General features: G+C 38.0%; 1 protein-coding gene across 4 annotated transcripts in view; it reads left to right on the top strand.

Annotated features, from left to right (window-relative positions):
• Positions 1 to 1,038: 1,038 nt before the first annotated feature.
• Positions 1,039 to 17,023, top strand: part of LOC126184279 (calcium uptake protein 3, mitochondrial) — a 638,951-nt gene continuing 622,966 nt past the window's right edge. For 2 of the 4 annotated variants that reach the window (XM_049926653.1, XM_049926655.1), the window contains exon 1: positions 1,039 to 1,291. In XM_049926653.1, coding sequence (XP_049782610.1) covers positions 1,082 to 1,291 — 210 coding nt within the window. In that variant the 5' untranslated portion in view covers positions 1,039 to 1,081. The remainder of the gene's footprint in view (positions 1,292 to 17,023) is intronic. The other 2 variants (XM_049926654.1, XM_049926656.1) reach the window with 2 other exon arrangements.

Consider the following 17,023-nt stretch of genomic DNA (forward strand, 5'->3'; position numbering starts at 1 on the left):
ACTGTGCCACCTCACTCGGTGAATGCTTATCTGGCGCTAAATTTTGTCTCCTGATCATAGCAGATGACAGATTTATGTATCGTTCCATTCCTGGTAGTTCGTTTTATCTCTCGTACATATTCATCCCCTACTCTGAAAGGGATGCCATATTGCAGCACAATGAAGCAGCCTACCACACTGCCGCAATCAACAGACTGCTTTGAAGAACTTCGCCAGAAGTTACTGGTACGTCCCAGCAAGAACGTGAAATTGAAGTCACTGTGTAGAACACCTATGTGCGATTCTATTTAAGCATTTAGAGAAAAATTACTGTATAATTATTAAACAGATTATTATAATAGGTCGTTAATTCTAACGGAAAGAATGATGGACAGCTGCACCAAAGATGCAAAATTCTAAAATGTGTTGTATCCATCAACTTATGGCCCACATTGAAATAATTAAGATGACACACGTGATTTAAAGCACGTAAGGTAGCACGTAACATATCATTACACCCATACTACAAAAAAGAGCGGCAGTATTCAATGCAATGGTTTCTCTGCCATGTAATTGACGTTATGTTCATGGCTCGCTCAAGTTGCTCTCGTAAACAAAGTTGGTCCCTAAAGCGCGTCAAAATATTTCAATAAATATTAACAACATAAATCGCCAAAAGCGGTATGTATTTTAGTCTTGTCAAAAGAAAGAGGAGAGATATTTACACTATCGCCGAAGAAAACAGTTGAAAGGATCAAGACAGTACTTGCATAGATGTTTCATGAGCTCTTTGTCGTGTGTTTATGAAGTACCGTACATCGGTGTTAATACAGATAGTAACTGTACGCAAGACAAATCAAATGCAGTTGTCCACAAGCGCGTCGCATCACCAGCAGATTTGATAATACGTATAACGGTGTCATTTCGGACAGTTCGTAGACACACCACGAATTAAATACGCGCGTTGCATCGCCAACAGATGGAATAACAGTTTTCTTCCCGTAAACCGGGTGCTGCAGTTGATATTGTGCGTGCGCAGTTGGCAGACGTGATCCCCTTAGATCCTCAGCTGTTCGCATGCTGACATCTAAGCCGTATCAACATGGCTACTCTCGGACGATTGAGTAGACGATTTCAACAAATATCTATAAAATTTTCAGGTGTTACTAAATCGTATAGTACTATCAACCGGCCGGGAACATTTAACATACTTGCAGGAACGATAGCATGTGCAGTAGGAGGCGGATTAGTGCTTTACGTGGCCCACAGACTTGGAAAGATCAGTGCCGTACATGCGTTTAAACCCAAAAAGGTAGGCATTAGAAGTGAGTTATTTATAAATCCCTGATACTTTCACTAACGTGCGAATTGGTTTTCTTTTGCATAAGATATATTTCTTGCATATATCTCACTCGCAGTTTGTGCACGGTTTGTGAGACGTTGATACGGGGCAGATTATTGGCGCTGCCAAAAATATTTTGATTGATAGTTACGCCCATTTTCCATTACATACATTTAAAATGGTAACCTTGCCCGTGCTATAGCCCCAGCAAATGCAGAACTAACGTACTGAACGTAATAACACCAGTCTTGACGTAATTATTGCTGAGTTGTAAGCAAATAACTTTTACTGCAGCTCTACAAAGCCGTTGGTACTGTGATGTTCGTTGCTGGCTGTAACAAAGACGCTATAGCAAGTTAAATTTTGTGATATATAAGAATAATTGTATGGATCTAAAGCTTAAGAACATAATTTGTTTTTGTATTTCTATACAGTATATGTATCGTACATTGTAGCTGAAAAATAACCTCAGAACTAAATACCGGTAGCTTGGCTTGAACATTGTAGAACTTTCGTTGCATAATAAAGTACTTGTTTGCATCTTAGTGTAAGAGAGAGTATGAACTGTTGGAAACGATATTTTACTAGGTAATCTATAGTGATCAGCTGTTATGCCAAATTTTTCGTAGTGTGGGGTGTGGATATTATGGCTCAACAATTCTTATTGTTCTGAGAGATGATGTAGAAACGCCTAAATGGTGTTCTTAAACTGGGAGTTTTGACTTATCCGTGTAGTCAGCACAAAGTGGGCGTTAAAGAGTGTGTTTACATAGCCCTGTGGTTTTAGGTCATATGCTGCTTCAAGAAGCGTAAGAATTAATATAATTAAAAGTGATGTGTATCACAAACCTCCACTCTGGTAGCTGATCATACTGTCATTAATTTGATGGTGGAACTATGTGGTAGGCAGGTATAATTTCATTTGGAGAGACTCCTATTTGTTCAGTTTTTTTTATGGCAAAATTATTAATTCTGGTTTAAGTATTATACATGACATATCTTGAAGGGCTGCTACCACACTTGCTTGTTCAGATATTTGACATTCAGGCACCTGTGGGATACCAACCAATGTGTCATTTCCAGATGCATCCTTATCAAAATAGCTGTAAATAATGTAAGTGTATACTTCATAGTTTTCTTTAATTTTACTCCTTTATTGGATCACTGCTAAATTGTAGCAACTAGCAATTTCAGTGTCCAGATATCGTACAGGCATCGGATTTTAACCGAATAAGATGAATGTATAGGTACTTGCACCACTGGTATTGTGTAAGTGGTCAACCATTTAACTGAATAGATTTGAAAATCCTAAAGACTATTCCCAAGATCCCTTTTGACATGACAAGCAAATGCTAACTGTGTATGACCCAGTAATTTATGGTCAAAAATATGAAAAGTCATTCAGCTTTGAAAACCTGGTGGAAAAAGAATGGTACAACCAGATATCTGCTGTGTAGTGGCTTTTTAATCATTGCATCAAAAAAAAGGAAAAGTTTGAGATTGTCTGAAGGAAAAAAAAAGGTGCAGCTGTTACTAACTAGACTGTATTTTGGGGAAACTATTAGATTGTGCAAGAAATTTACAAATGGATTATTTGAATATAACAAAACTAATGAAACTTTAGAGAGAAATAAGTTTAAAATAGCAGTTCTATAATTTTCAACATCCATTAGTATTGCCTGTGAAAAAAATTATAAAATATGCACATTTTGTTATAGTTTCAACAATAGTTGCACAAAAAATAACTGCAAATACTGTTTGTATAAAGTTTATTGGTTACATTAATTACAGTGCAAAATGCATGCCTTCTGTTACCTTCCCTAATACATGTGGCTTTACTTCCTATAAAGTAAAATTTACTGGTATATGGTGATCGCTTTAAAATGGATATGTGACGTACACACATTGATACTGAAACTGCTTATTATGAACACTGTAGATTACATAGATATAAATGAATGAAATAAAATCTTTGCATTAGGAGGAAATGCGTTAAAAATAGAGTATACCTCTGTACGATTACACTATATGATCTGAGTGAGTCAAAGAATTCTTAGTAATGCAGAGAAAGGGGCTTGAAAGTAGACATACCATCAAAGTACTGTGCACTACTTTAGTGCACGTAAGTTTCCCATGGAAGATGTTTAAAAGGGGATTGTGAATTGGATCATGCTTAGAAAAAGTAGTGTGTAAAAATGAAATTATTGAATTGGAAACTTTTTGGTAACTGGATTGTTATATTTATAGGGAAATAGGTGATTGGATAATAATGTGGGTTTACTGCCAATGAAGACACACTATTGCTCATATGGATTCAAATGTTTGTCCAGCCATCCAGATTTAGGATTTCCACGATTTTCCTAAATTGCCCCAGGCGAGTACCGGGATGATTCCTTTGATAGGGTATGGCCAATTTCCTTTCCCATCCTAAGGAAACAATCTGAGTGTGTGCTTGCTGTAATGACGTTGTTGTGTTAAACCCTTCCTTCCTTCCTTCCTTCCTTGCTTCATATGGGTTCTTCCCCACTATTCTTTGAATGTTAATGCAGTCAATTCTAGATATGTTTATCAAATGGTTTTGTTTGCTTGAGAACTAATGACAGCTTGAGGCATGTGCAGGAATGTGTTCACTCTGCTGTTTCATTGTTTATGTAGCAGTTAAGATCAAATGCTCTAAAATTTTAGTCATAAAAATTAGGTGGAGTAACTGGACTTGCAGATGTGTTGAAGCATAGAATTTGACATTGACAACAATGTGAAACAATTCAAAGTTTAAATGATAAGTTTGATAGTGCCAGAGAAGTGTCACGATGAAGTAATTTTGAAGGCATCAGGCAGGCTTTGTCACGATAGATAAGTCACTACAATAGTATTTACTGCACCAGAAAAAAAAATTGTGGTATGAGCACACAACTTACATACCTGAGATGTAGTCTGGCTTTCACATGAACTTTGAAGTGATTCAATATGTGGAAGATATACCATTTTTGCTGGAAAAGAATTACACCAGTTAATCCTACTCCAAAAATTTCCTTTCAGAGTTGTACAGTGTGCTGTCATATTGCCACCAATACAAGATTGTCAGTGGAAATTGTTTGGCATTCACTTTACAATTAGTGATGTACTGTGCAGTTGCTACTCGTGTTATAAATTTTTTATTATGACATTCATAAAGTTTATGCTACTTTAGTATTTATTATAATTGACAGTGAAGTAAGAGATCCTCGGTGTATATAATGGATGTAGAGTTGTTTAACATTGTCAGAAATTAAGCACAATATAGCTCAGTTGCATATGACTTAAAAAAATAATTGACAATAACATTCATGAATGAGCCATACTAGCATTCGCCACTGTGATGTAGGGAAACAATTGAAAATTTAAAAGATAACTTTAATACTGCTGCTCCCAAGTAAGAATTCATGTTTTAACCAGTAGTCTGTCCCATGTATAATACTTGTCATAGTGTTTACCAGGCATGGATCTAAAGTAGTCAACACTTGGAGACAGTTGCAATATATTCTGATAGAATATAAACCCTGATTGCTTTGAATGACAATAACTGGAGTATTCCACCAATAATATGAGAATATTTGTGGTTTGAGTACTGTGTGTCACTTCATAAGGATCATTGCCCTTCTGCTCACTATGCTGTATAGGAAACTACATAATGAACAACCTAGAATTGCCCCGCCTTTTTATTTGAAGTCATTACTTAGTTTTTACTAGCAAAAATGTTTTTGGTTGTGACTGGCAGCAGTTAAACATCAAATATAAATTTTAAAATATATTGTAGTGGTGCAATGAAATTAATTTTTGGTCCATTCTCATCCTCTGTGAAATGCTTGAGATGGTTATCCAATTTGTTTTTTATTGGATTCTGTAACCAAATTAGCTTTTGGTGAATATTGTGCAGATAATTTGAACATATATGCAACTGAGCTATATTGTGCTTAATTTCTGACAATGTTAAACACAACTGTACATCCATTATATACACCGAGGATGAACATGAATACTTTGTGTTAAGAAAGATATTTATAACTACAATATTTTTTGAATTCTCACTGGGTATTCGTTCAGGCAGTGTCTTCCAGCTGGTGCAATATTTTGGCAAGTTGTTGACTTGGTGCTGTTCTTAAGCATGTCTAGTTGTAAGCAGGACTCTGAAATATATCACAATTTGGGTCATACCACCTGGAAGAATACTCAAGAACAGTTGAAAAGCATTGCACAATGGGAAAATCTAAAATTGTGCATTACAAAATTTGCTGTTGTGATAAATAATTGTGCCGACTAGAGTGGTTATTCATTTAATGATTTTCACAGTTCTCAACATTACAAAATGTCTGTGGTTCTGAGAAAATGTCAGGATGTGCTTATTATAGCATTGATTTGCCTTTTCCTTACCATATTAATAGTATTAGGTTATTTCTTGTAAACAGTTCTTTCAAAACAAATGTTTTTTTTCTTGTGATGTGACTCACTGAGCTAGAGCTTCTTGTGCTTTGTAGTTTTATGTTGGATGCCCGCATCTCGTGGTCATGCGGTAGCGTTCTCGCTTCCCACGCCCGGGTTCCAGGGTTCGATTCCCGGCGGGTCAGGGATTTTCTCTGACTCGTGATGGCTGGGTGTTGTGTGCTGTCCTTAGGTTAGTTAGGTTTAAGTAGTTCTAAGTTCTAGGGGACTGATGACCATAGATGTTAAGTCCCATAGTGCTCAGAGCCATTTGAACCATTTTTTATGTTGGATGGAAATTCTGGGGAAGCTATCTTTTCTATTTGACTCGTGGAGAAATTATTAATAAAACTTGGTGAATATTTTTTTCCTTTTCTTTTCCTCCCCAGGAAAACTCTTAAGCCTTTGAAATATCGTGGCAAATTGAATGAACGTTATTGAAATTTCAATGTACAAATATGTGTGTTCCTTACAGTGATGCATTTGAGTTTTTGGCTTTTCATTTAAGTTTTTGTTTCACATCATATGCAATTTTAAATTCTACTCACCACCATATCTGCATCTCTCAGGTTATCCACCTTAGTATATTTTATGAAAAAAATGCATTACGTTTGATGTATTTTTCATGTCCATTATAAGCATCCATATTGAAGTAATTGATCAGTACAGATAGCCCTTTCCCTTAGGTGTCATTGGTGATGATTACAGTCCATTTGTGCATCAGTAGAAGTGTGTGCATGTGAACATACTGAAGATAGGGACCTGTAATTAGAAGTTTTAGCCATGAAAACTACAAAGCACCAAATTTTAGATTTTTCATTCAAAATTACATTGATTACTAGAGACTTTGGTAACACAATATTTTAAGTGTTTATTAACCACTACAATCACAATAAAATTTTCTGGCACTTACTGGTTTCAGTTTTTTAGCTAATCATCTCACCTAAATCAATCCTGAAGGTGGTTTGGTAAAGAACTAATAAATATTATGTTGATATATAGGGATCAGTGTCTTCTGCTACATAATTTGTACACTTGGACATCTCATCTTTGCTGCTGGTCAGTGTGGTAAACACTCAGTATCTACAAACAACAATACTAATTTGAAGAGGTTGAGAATTTTCCTTGATATAAATTAAACAAAACATATATACTCACCCAAAGTATGAGTAAATTACTACTCTCAGAGGAAAAATGAGTTTGAAGGAGTGGGAATTATCATTTAAGCTAATACTAAAAGAAAACAAACAAAATTACAGGAAGAATTCAAAGTGCCTAGCTCAAATATTGTGTGACAACAATATTGGGGGACCGAACCATCCATCTTTGCCCTGCAACACACTAATGCACTAACGATGTTATTGTGTGTGAAATCATATGCAATGTGTAAGTGAATGCTGAAAGTGTATGTACTTTGTTTCAGTATTATACTTTGGAATGTAGATTGTGTTTAAGAGAATAATTTGTTGCATAACCAGAGGTGTAGGTTTCATTGGAAGCTGACATTTTGCTCGTGAATTGCTAAAGCCACAGATGTGAGGTAGTGAAAGTAACTATAATCCTTGATAGGGCGTTTTTTTTTTTTTAAATACATATTGAATTCCGGTGTGCGATTGTCAGCTGTTTCGTGTTGTGGGTCAGAGCAGATTGGCGGTATCAGCAGGTGCAACAGAAATACTATAAATTTAATATAATACTTAGTGGTCTTATTGATAATGGAAAATGGTAAAAGAAATGAAATTCTGCATTCACACAGTTTTCTGTCAATAGTCTACTTAAGGTACTTATTTTAGACATTTATGGTAGCCTTCTTTCTTCTGAACTTAACACGGAGAATAAGTGCGTGAATGTTAGTTCTGTTTGTACCATTTCACTGTGAAGAAATTTGTGCATGTTAAATACATAAATACATGTAACTAATGTAACATATTAGCACTGGATTCCGTCAGCCATGGTGGCCAAGCGGTTCTAGGCGCTTCAGTCTGGAACCGCACGACCGCTACAATCGCAGGTTCGAATCCTGCCTCAGGCATGGACGTCTGTGACATCCTTAGGTTAGTTAGTTTTAAGTAGTTCTAAGTTTTAGGGGACTGATGACCTCAGCTGTTAAGTCCCATAGTGCTCAGAGCCATTTTAACCATTTTTTAGCACTGGATTCCCAGTAAACAGGCAAACTTTCTCACATACTTGCACCAATTTAGTGCATATGTAGTGAGGGTGCAATTTTTCTTTCTCATGACATGAAGTTGTCATTCAGTGTCTTACATTTCTGCAGGGACTTTACAAATTAATACATTAGGCTATTACTGTTACTGAACAACAGTGTCCTGTATCAGCACTTTCCTGAATTTCACAACCTTTTCCTTTGATGTAGTTCATATGTACATGTGTATGTCTCAAAATTACTTTCCATGAGGAGCTTCCATTACCCTATTTAAAGTGAATTAGTCATCAATGACATTGACTTGTTGCACTATTTAATGTGTGGAAGCAGTAAAGCATCCTCTGATATAACTGGTTCAACATCCCACTTGTCAAAGTTTCTCCACCCACTCGTATTATTGTACTATCAAAAAATTCTTATTCCTGAGCTTTCCCTGTATATTGGTAATTGTGCAAACTGATATGTTGCCAACTGTTTGATTAGAATGCTTACCACACTTTAATCTGGTTCCCCTCATTCGTTTCAGCTAAAGCATTAGAAAAAGGGCCTTCTAGCAGCCCTCTATGTTCACTACTGAGAAACTGCATTAGCCACACCTATCTTGTTGCATTTAGCACACCTCATTGCATTGATAATGGCAGTGAAGCGTGTTGATGTGGACTCCGCAATTTCCCAAAAAATTCAGGGGAGCTGTCCAGATCAGTGACTGCTTTACATCACGCACAACTGAGAGCTTTTATCTACATATTCATATATACTCCACAAGCCACCATACAGTGCACAGCAGGGGGTACTTTGTACCATTACTAGTCATTTCCTTTCCTTTTCCACTAGCAAATAGACAGAGGGAGGGACAGCTGTCTCTGTCTCTGTACAAGCTGTAATTTCTCATATCTTGTCTTCATCTTCTTTATGTGAAATGTATGTTGATGACAGCAGAATCGTTGTGCAGTCAGCTTCAGATGCTGGTTCTCTAAATTTTCTCAGTAGTGTTACTCGAAAAGAATTTCCCCTTCCCTCCAGGAGTCAGCGTTCTGGGAGGATCTCTGTAATACTTGCATGTTAGTCAAACCTACCAGTAATAAATCTTGTATCCCACCCCTGGATTGTTTTGATGTCTTCCTTTAATCTGGCCTGGTGGGATCCTAAACACTCGAGCAGTACTCAAGAGTGGGTCTCAGCGGCATTCTATATGTAGTCACCTTCGCATATGAACCACACTTGGCTGAAATTCTCCAAATAAATGGAACTTAACTATTCACCTTTCCTACTACAATTCTTACATCCTCATTCATTTCATCTTGCTTTGCAATGTTACACCTAGATATTTAAACACTGTGACTGTGTCTAGCTGCACACTACTAACATTGTATTCGAATATTACAAGATTGTTTTTCCCAGTCATGTGCATTAATTTAAATTTTTCTACATTCAAAGTAAGCTACCATTCATCAAACCAACTAGGAATTTTGTCTGTCATCTTGTGCCCTCCTACAGTCACTCAGCGATGGCATTTCCTGTACACCACAGCATCAGCAAACAGCCACAGATTGCTGCTCACCATGTCCATCAGATTATTTACTTATACAGAGAATAACAGTGTCACTCCTGCCAGTAATCTTGCCTCTGAACTACACTCGCCATCGAAGACAGCATACTGGGTTCTATTACTTAAGAAGTCTGCGAGCCACTCGTATATCTTGGAACTCATTATGTATGCTCATTCTTTCTGTAACAGTATACAGTGGGAAATGTATCAAATGCTTTTCAGAAATCTAGGAGTATGGAATCTGCCTGCTGCCCTTCATTCATAGTGTGCAGGATTGTGTGTGAAAAAAGGGCTAGCTGAGTTAAGTACCACTGATGTTTTCTAAAACTATGCTGATTTATGGACAGAATGTTTTCCATCTCTAGGAAATTTATTATATTTGAACTTGGAATGTGTTCAAGAATTCTGCAGCAAACCAGTGTTAAAGATATTGGTCTGTAATCGTGCTGTCCATTCTTTTACCTTTCCTACATAAGGGAGTCATCTTCACGTCTTTTCAGTCACTTCAGACTTTGCACTGGGAAATAGATTTGTGATAAATACAAACTAAGGAAGCAAACTAAGTAAGGTGTCAGTGCTATAGAGTACTCACTATGAAACTGAATTGGGCTTCCATGTGTACCTGGTGACTTAGTTGTTTCTCAATTCTTTCACTTGCTCCTCTATGCCCGGGGATGCTTATTACTGCATGTTCCATATTAGAGCCTATGCAATGGTCAAACTACATTACATTCATACGATTCTCCTTTGTGAGTGATTTCTTAAATGCAAGATTGAAAACTTTGGCTTTGCTTTCATGATCTATTGCCACACTGCATAGATGTGTTTGAACCACTATCTGTCCCTACTCACTGCAATGAATCGATCGACGTGCCAGTCTATACTCGCTAGGTTAAAGTCGCCTCCAACTAATGTTGCATGATCTGGGTGTGTACATGCTAATGACCTTAGGCTTTATTTGAATGACTCCAAAACTGTCTCAGTGGAATCGGGTAGACTGTAAAAACATCCAACAATTAACTTGATTTCATCTATACCTGTTATACAGGCCCACATAACTTCAGTAACATCAATAGGCAAAGTATTTTAGTCAAGCACAAGAAACACTCCCCTCCCCCATATTTTTTATATATGTTCCATTACTTGCTAAATATGAGCTTTCTACTTTGGGTTTCAGCTAGCATTTGTTCCTGAGAATAATTTGAGCTCAAGAAATTTTCTAGAGGGTAGTAAATCTAGAACTTTGCTGCAGATATTTTGACAGTTTACTGATAACATTTTGACAGTGTCATTACTGTGAACGCAGTCTGATTTTGCTACTGCATATCGATTGGCGAGTGTTCATTAGAGAACGTCAGACTATTGCTTAACATAAGAAACAGCGATGAGCACACCAAAAGTAGTCTGCTATGCGAGTAGTTGCTTCATTTGTGTACAGCACCTCTGAATTATCAAAGGGGCTTGTACAAGTCTCCACCGATAACATGGGTCCAGAAATATGCAGCCAAGACTGTCATAGATTTGACAAAGCCTTTGGTTAAGACCCTACACTCAGCTCCAAACCAAAGGTCCCTCATGAGCTCTGGGAACAATGTTGCAAATTGTGATTTCTGGTAGCACCACGCATGAGACACCAGCAGCTGTCACCACGCCCATTAGCTGCTGGTATGAACCGAGGATGGCCTCAGAATCTGTTACAGACAGCATTGGGGCCAACGTGAGCCACAACTTCTAGACAGCTGTACACCGCGTGCTCAGTAACCACACTTCCACTTCTCGGATGAGATACCTCGGCAGACATACTAAGTGCACATTGGGTTTCTTCCTAGCCCTAAATTACTATTTTCCTAAGAGGCTCCATGAAACTCCTAAAATTGGAGCTCCTGATAACTTGATAACACCTCCCCTCCCCCATGTACCCTGCTGTAGGAGCAGGCAACAGTCCACTTACAGGGTGAAAAATGGGCAAGGTCAGACACAGCCTCCACAGTGGCACTCCATCTGGAGTGCCGCAAATTCGGCGCCACCTGCCACTCATCATAAGGAGAGAGCAATGTAAACTGAAATGTGCCTCGGCAGCAGAGACCATTGGGTGCTGTCGGCTGCCTGAGTCTACATTTTACAGTTACAAAAGCACAGCTTACACCTCTAGAAAGCTTTGTTAGAGATTGGTCCAATTACTGACATGTTATCCAGGGGTATCCTGCATGTTCTCAATGGCACTGCGGTCATGCGACATGGAAGTTAACACTAGCACTTTTGTATTCATGGAGTGTTCTTAGAAATATTCCAGAGTTATGGTGTGACCCATTGATTTCATGGTGGTACAAGTTGCCTGAAAGCAATTAAACAAGTGCACGATCAAGTAATATGTTTGCTGCTGAGAGACCATAGCAGATTTGCTTCGTATCTTGTAAACATCCTCCATATGAAAAAACTTACTCTAGTTACCTGAATGGTGCCCTGTTGGGAAGCAGATGAATCACCTCATATACTTCTAGACATTCTCGTAGTATTAAATTGATGGGTATGGATGTCTTTCACAACTTCTAAGTCCAGACACCTTTCTCCTTGTTTCAAGCATCCAGTAGGTGTATTTCTGTGTCCATCTCATCTCTGTGCATTTGCATATGGTGACTAGGTGCACAGATAGGGCTATGGATCCTCTAGTACAGTGGTGGTTCTAAATTATATGACTATTCGCAAGTTGTCTAGTAGTGAATTGCCAGATAATTCACTGCAGTGTGTTCCATCTGTCCATCCATAGTTACAGCCCATGACAGAATATAGTGTTCCCCTTATTTATTAGTGGCGCTGTATCCTTCTAATCACTGTTATAACCTGCAATAATCTGTCGTTACTCCAGTTTTAGAATTGTTGCCTGTGGCAGTTGACTACAATGGGAAATGTCTTCTCCAGATTGAGGTAATCAGGATACACCTTTGATGACACATAACAAGCACAATGCATGCAAACTCTGAGAGATGGCATGTCCAATGTGCAGGGTGCTCATAACCAAGCTACAAGCAAGTGCATTGATACAATATCTTGCTCATCTGTCAAGCTGGCAGCCAGTACGAAGTCTGATCGCATACACATCAGGTCGTTTAACAGTCAAATCCATTCCATTTGATGCAGTCACAGTAGCTTCCTCCCTCCCTCCACATCAAGTGCTTCTAAGTTTCTGATGAATGTATTTGATTTTTACTGCCAATGCCTTATACTCATAAATCTATGTTCATTTGTGCTTGAACATTTGAAAGATTTAGTACAATGCAAAATGTTTCCCAAGTTGGATTATAATAGAAAGTCTCTTTCTGTAATGCCAAATAAGCTTTTCATTCTAACACCATTTAGAGTCATCTTACTGATACCTGGCAGTGTCAGACCAACAAAAAATCAGAAAAATTACACTGTTAAAACAGTTTTCACTTCACTGTGAAATGTCGTTTACTGTCAAGATCACAACTAGTGTTGTTAGCAGATGGTGAAACTTGCCAACTATCCACAGTTTTATGTACTGTATATTGTCATATGCACACATAATACAAAGTATATATTAAAGGGTTACTGTATTGATGAGGAGCAAATGTTTCATTGGGTTCTTTTTTTTCCATTATTACCATCAATTCCTGGTAGATGGTCAAATAGTCAACAGATATACAGTGAGCCTTTTATCAATACAATCAGATTGTGAATAGTACAAATCAGTTTTGTTCCTAGTGTCTTACATTAAAGACTATTGTTTCTGAAGTTTGATCAGATAGTAAACCTTCTTGATGGAATAAGTGTTTGCTTCCATAAAATCTTCTCAGTTTACAATCCACATCATTTCAGTTCCTAGTATATGTAGTTGAAGCAGCTGACAGCATCTTGAGGAGGATTTACACTATGAGTAATCTTATTAAATATTTTTTGCAGTGAGTAATACATAGCATCCAAGTGCAGAATTGTCACAGAATATTAGTCCACACAGCATTAATGAATAGAAGTCTCCAGCTGACTTCAATACTTTAATCTCCAAAATCAATGATAAAATGCAGAGTTTAAGTTATTGATCTAAAGTTTGTAACACAATACATAATGTGTTGTATCTAATCAGTGTCCTTAACAATATCTTCAAGCAAAAATTTTAACTGCTAAAGTTTTCTACTTAAATCTGCACCCCCTTTTCACCTTTTACTGTTACTGAGGTAGTTACACCATGTGCTTAATAGGGTTTCATAAGTCATCTACTTACAGAAAAATGTTGGACAATTTATTGAACATTCCCTTCATTATTGCTTCATTGATGTATATCTGAAGGAGGAATTTGCGCATCTAGCAAAATCAAATTTTGCTAATTTGTCTGTTTGAAAATCATGTATAATCTGATAGACTGAATTCAGTATCTCAACCAGTGTTTTATGAATAATGGTTTGTGCCCATTTGGAAGATGGTTTCTTATCCAAACTGATGGGGTACTTTACTGCGACTTTGTTCCTCATTAAATATAAAGTAAGCTAGTAATTAATTTTACTTTCAATGCTATAAAATGTTTGCACAAAATACAACTTCCTTGTATAGAGTCCATTGTCATAGATGCATCACACAAAATTTAGTTTGTAGATATTTCGTAATTTAACTATTTCATTATATGGTTGGTGAGTTATTAAATTAATACTTTCAGAGAATGAGCCCTGATGGAATCCAGATTTTGACTGATACTCTGGTTGTATACTGAACTGTTCCAAAGTAAATCATCTTTTCCAAACCCATAGAGAATTTTTTCAATATGTCTGAAAGTTAAGTGTTACGCCAGTTACTGAGTAAAACAGCTGTGCCAGAACAGTTTTTAACATATTATTGGATGCCTTATCAACCTCGTGAGGCATTTAGCTTTTAAGGTTAGTTATTTTCTTAATTTTCTCAGGAAATGTTGGACGAATATAAAACTATTGGATTATCTGTGATACTGTTCCTTGCATGTACTGATTCCTTTTCCTTTTGAGCTGTTTTCACATCATTTGCATCATTGTTTTGGAAGTGATTATTGAAAGTATGTTTTGTATGTAGGTTGTTCTGTTTGCTCATATTCCTTAATAAATAAATTATTTTCCTTCTTCACAAACTTTCCAGTTTCAGTTTTAAACACCCTATGTATTATTTTAACATTATCATTAGACATATTGCCTTTGGACTTAAATTACAAACTTTATTGTTCAATAATCTTCCTTGGTGTTGAACATTACTACTCAGAACAGTGATAAGTTATTACTATGCTGTTCTGATCAAATGGTTATAAATAAATACAGGCAAATTCTAGTGTCATTGAAAAATATTTATAAAAATGTTGTCTATTACAGTGCTCCTATTTTATACAACTTAAATCACAACTCTGCAGTTCATGGCAAATTATAAGTGTTAAATAATTAGTGTTTACTATGAGTCATAAAACAATTAATATTGGAATATTCCAAACCATTGGAGGCCAACTAAGCTGTGCGCTCTACTTATGCTACCAATCCTTCCTATGAATAAGGAAAAGTCACATAAAAAGTGATTCAAAACCAAGGAAAGTGCCAACAACCCACTGAATTAGCATGCACTCCTCTCCAATGGTGGTTTTATGCTTGAGGATACTGATATTCACTTGAAGGAATTGGAGAGGTGACCACAGTCCATTGTTACCCATGTCCTCTCATCTAAATCATCACTGCTGAGGGTGAAGGACAAGGACAATCCTCCCCAATCAAAAGGTCCAACAGGTGCTAATAGGACTAATATATTGCAATGAAACTTAAAGGGATACTAATTGATCGAATTTGGAAGAATTGCAGCTCCTGGCTCAGGAGAAACCATGTTGCATCTGCTTAAAAGAAAGCGATTTTACGATCACTGACACTATTGTGTTAAGAGGCTACCACTCCAACAGGAAGCATGATCTTACTGGAGACAGGGCTAAGGTAGGGTGACTATCTTCATTGATGTCAGCTGCCTCTCCTCTCCTGTTTCTCTTACCGTGGCCACGCAAACAGTTGCAGTGGAAGTTGTCAAACCAGTTAAGGTCACCATGTGTTCTTTGTATCTTCTACCGCATGATCTGTTGGATGGAGATGCACTGACAGCACTGCTGTGGGGCTCGGCTACCACATGTCCTGGGGGTTGAATTATCCAGCACCTCGTCCATTTAGAAAGTACCTACCTTTTGAACTACAGTCAGATGAGACACTTTCCTACAGCTAGAGGGTTGTCTTCAGCCATTGACTTTTTTTTCCCAGCTGTTGCAGACTCAGTTCAGTGGAAAGTAGCTACAGATTTTCATTCTAGTGATCACTTTCTGGTGTGGATCACCTGCTGACTCGGACAACAGTTGACGGGGGACTGCAAAGCTGAATGCTTCAAAGGGCAAATTGATTGGCACAGTCAGCAGGCTGCCTTTGTACAACAGGAATATGCCCAAGAGATGGTGGCGCATTTCATTATGCGATCTAATGTGGTGCTGCCGATTCCATTCCTCTGTTTAGTGACAAACCCAGACGATGACCTGTCCCTTGCTGAGATGAAGAATATTGCTGGCCAATTAGGACCAGGGCACGGAACACTGCAGCAATTCAAAGACCAACTACAGAAAAACCTTCATGCCCTCAGACTTGATAGGGCTCCGGGCAGTAAAACCGCTACCAACTGCTTGGACAACATCCTCCCGACCATCTCGGCGCGAGGAGGTCCTTCTGACCAGGTTGCGGATTGGGCATTGCCGGTTTAGCCACCGCTACCTGCTCTCCGGTGACCCAGCCCCGCAGTGCCCTGGTGGTCAGGCATTAACAGTGCGCCATGTTTTATTGTCGTGTCCCCGTTTTAGTCAATTTCGTGTTGTCCTGTCCCTGCCATCTACTTTACCGGATGTTTTAGCTGATGACGCTCGAGCAGCTGCTCGTATTCTGCGTTTTATAACTTTAACTGGCTTGTCCAAGGACATTTAATCTTTTTACTTATTTTGTCTGCATCTTTGTCGGGTCCTTCTGGTGTCCCCTCCATCCCCTTGAGTTTTACCAGAATCCATGTGCTCAAACAACAGTGACTGGGCGCTGATGACCTCAGCAGTTGAGCGCCCTTAAACCCAACCAAAAAAAAAAAAAAAGACTTGATAGGGCACAGGTAGAGTGAATAACTTCAGTAAGAACTTTGTGACTTCCATTAATTGGTCCACCTCAACATTGTGAGTTTGGGACTCAGTAATGTGGATTTCAGGCAAGGACAGTATACCTCCCCTTATGGACTTGAGAACTGGATTCTTGGTGGTCATTTCTAAAGAAATGTCTCAGCTTTTAGCTGGAAACCTGTATTGTCAGTTCATCTGGACAAACTTCTGAGTTTCAGATGTTCAATAGGATTGAGTAGATGATGCATCTCTGCTTCTCGTGTAATCGAAAGGTCTAGTCATTCTGCATGTAGGAATTGGAATTGATTCTGTGAGCAACCAAACAGTGCTCCAGAAACGGATCAGTCTGTTTCAGTCGGATCTGATTTGAAGGGTAGTACCCTTGCC

The sequence above is a fragment of the Schistocerca cancellata genome, chromosome 4 (assembly GCF_023864275.1).
Source record: "Schistocerca cancellata isolate TAMUIC-IGC-003103 chromosome 4, iqSchCanc2.1, whole genome shotgun sequence".
NCBI lineage: Eukaryota > Metazoa > Arthropoda > Insecta > Orthoptera > Acrididae > Schistocerca > Schistocerca cancellata.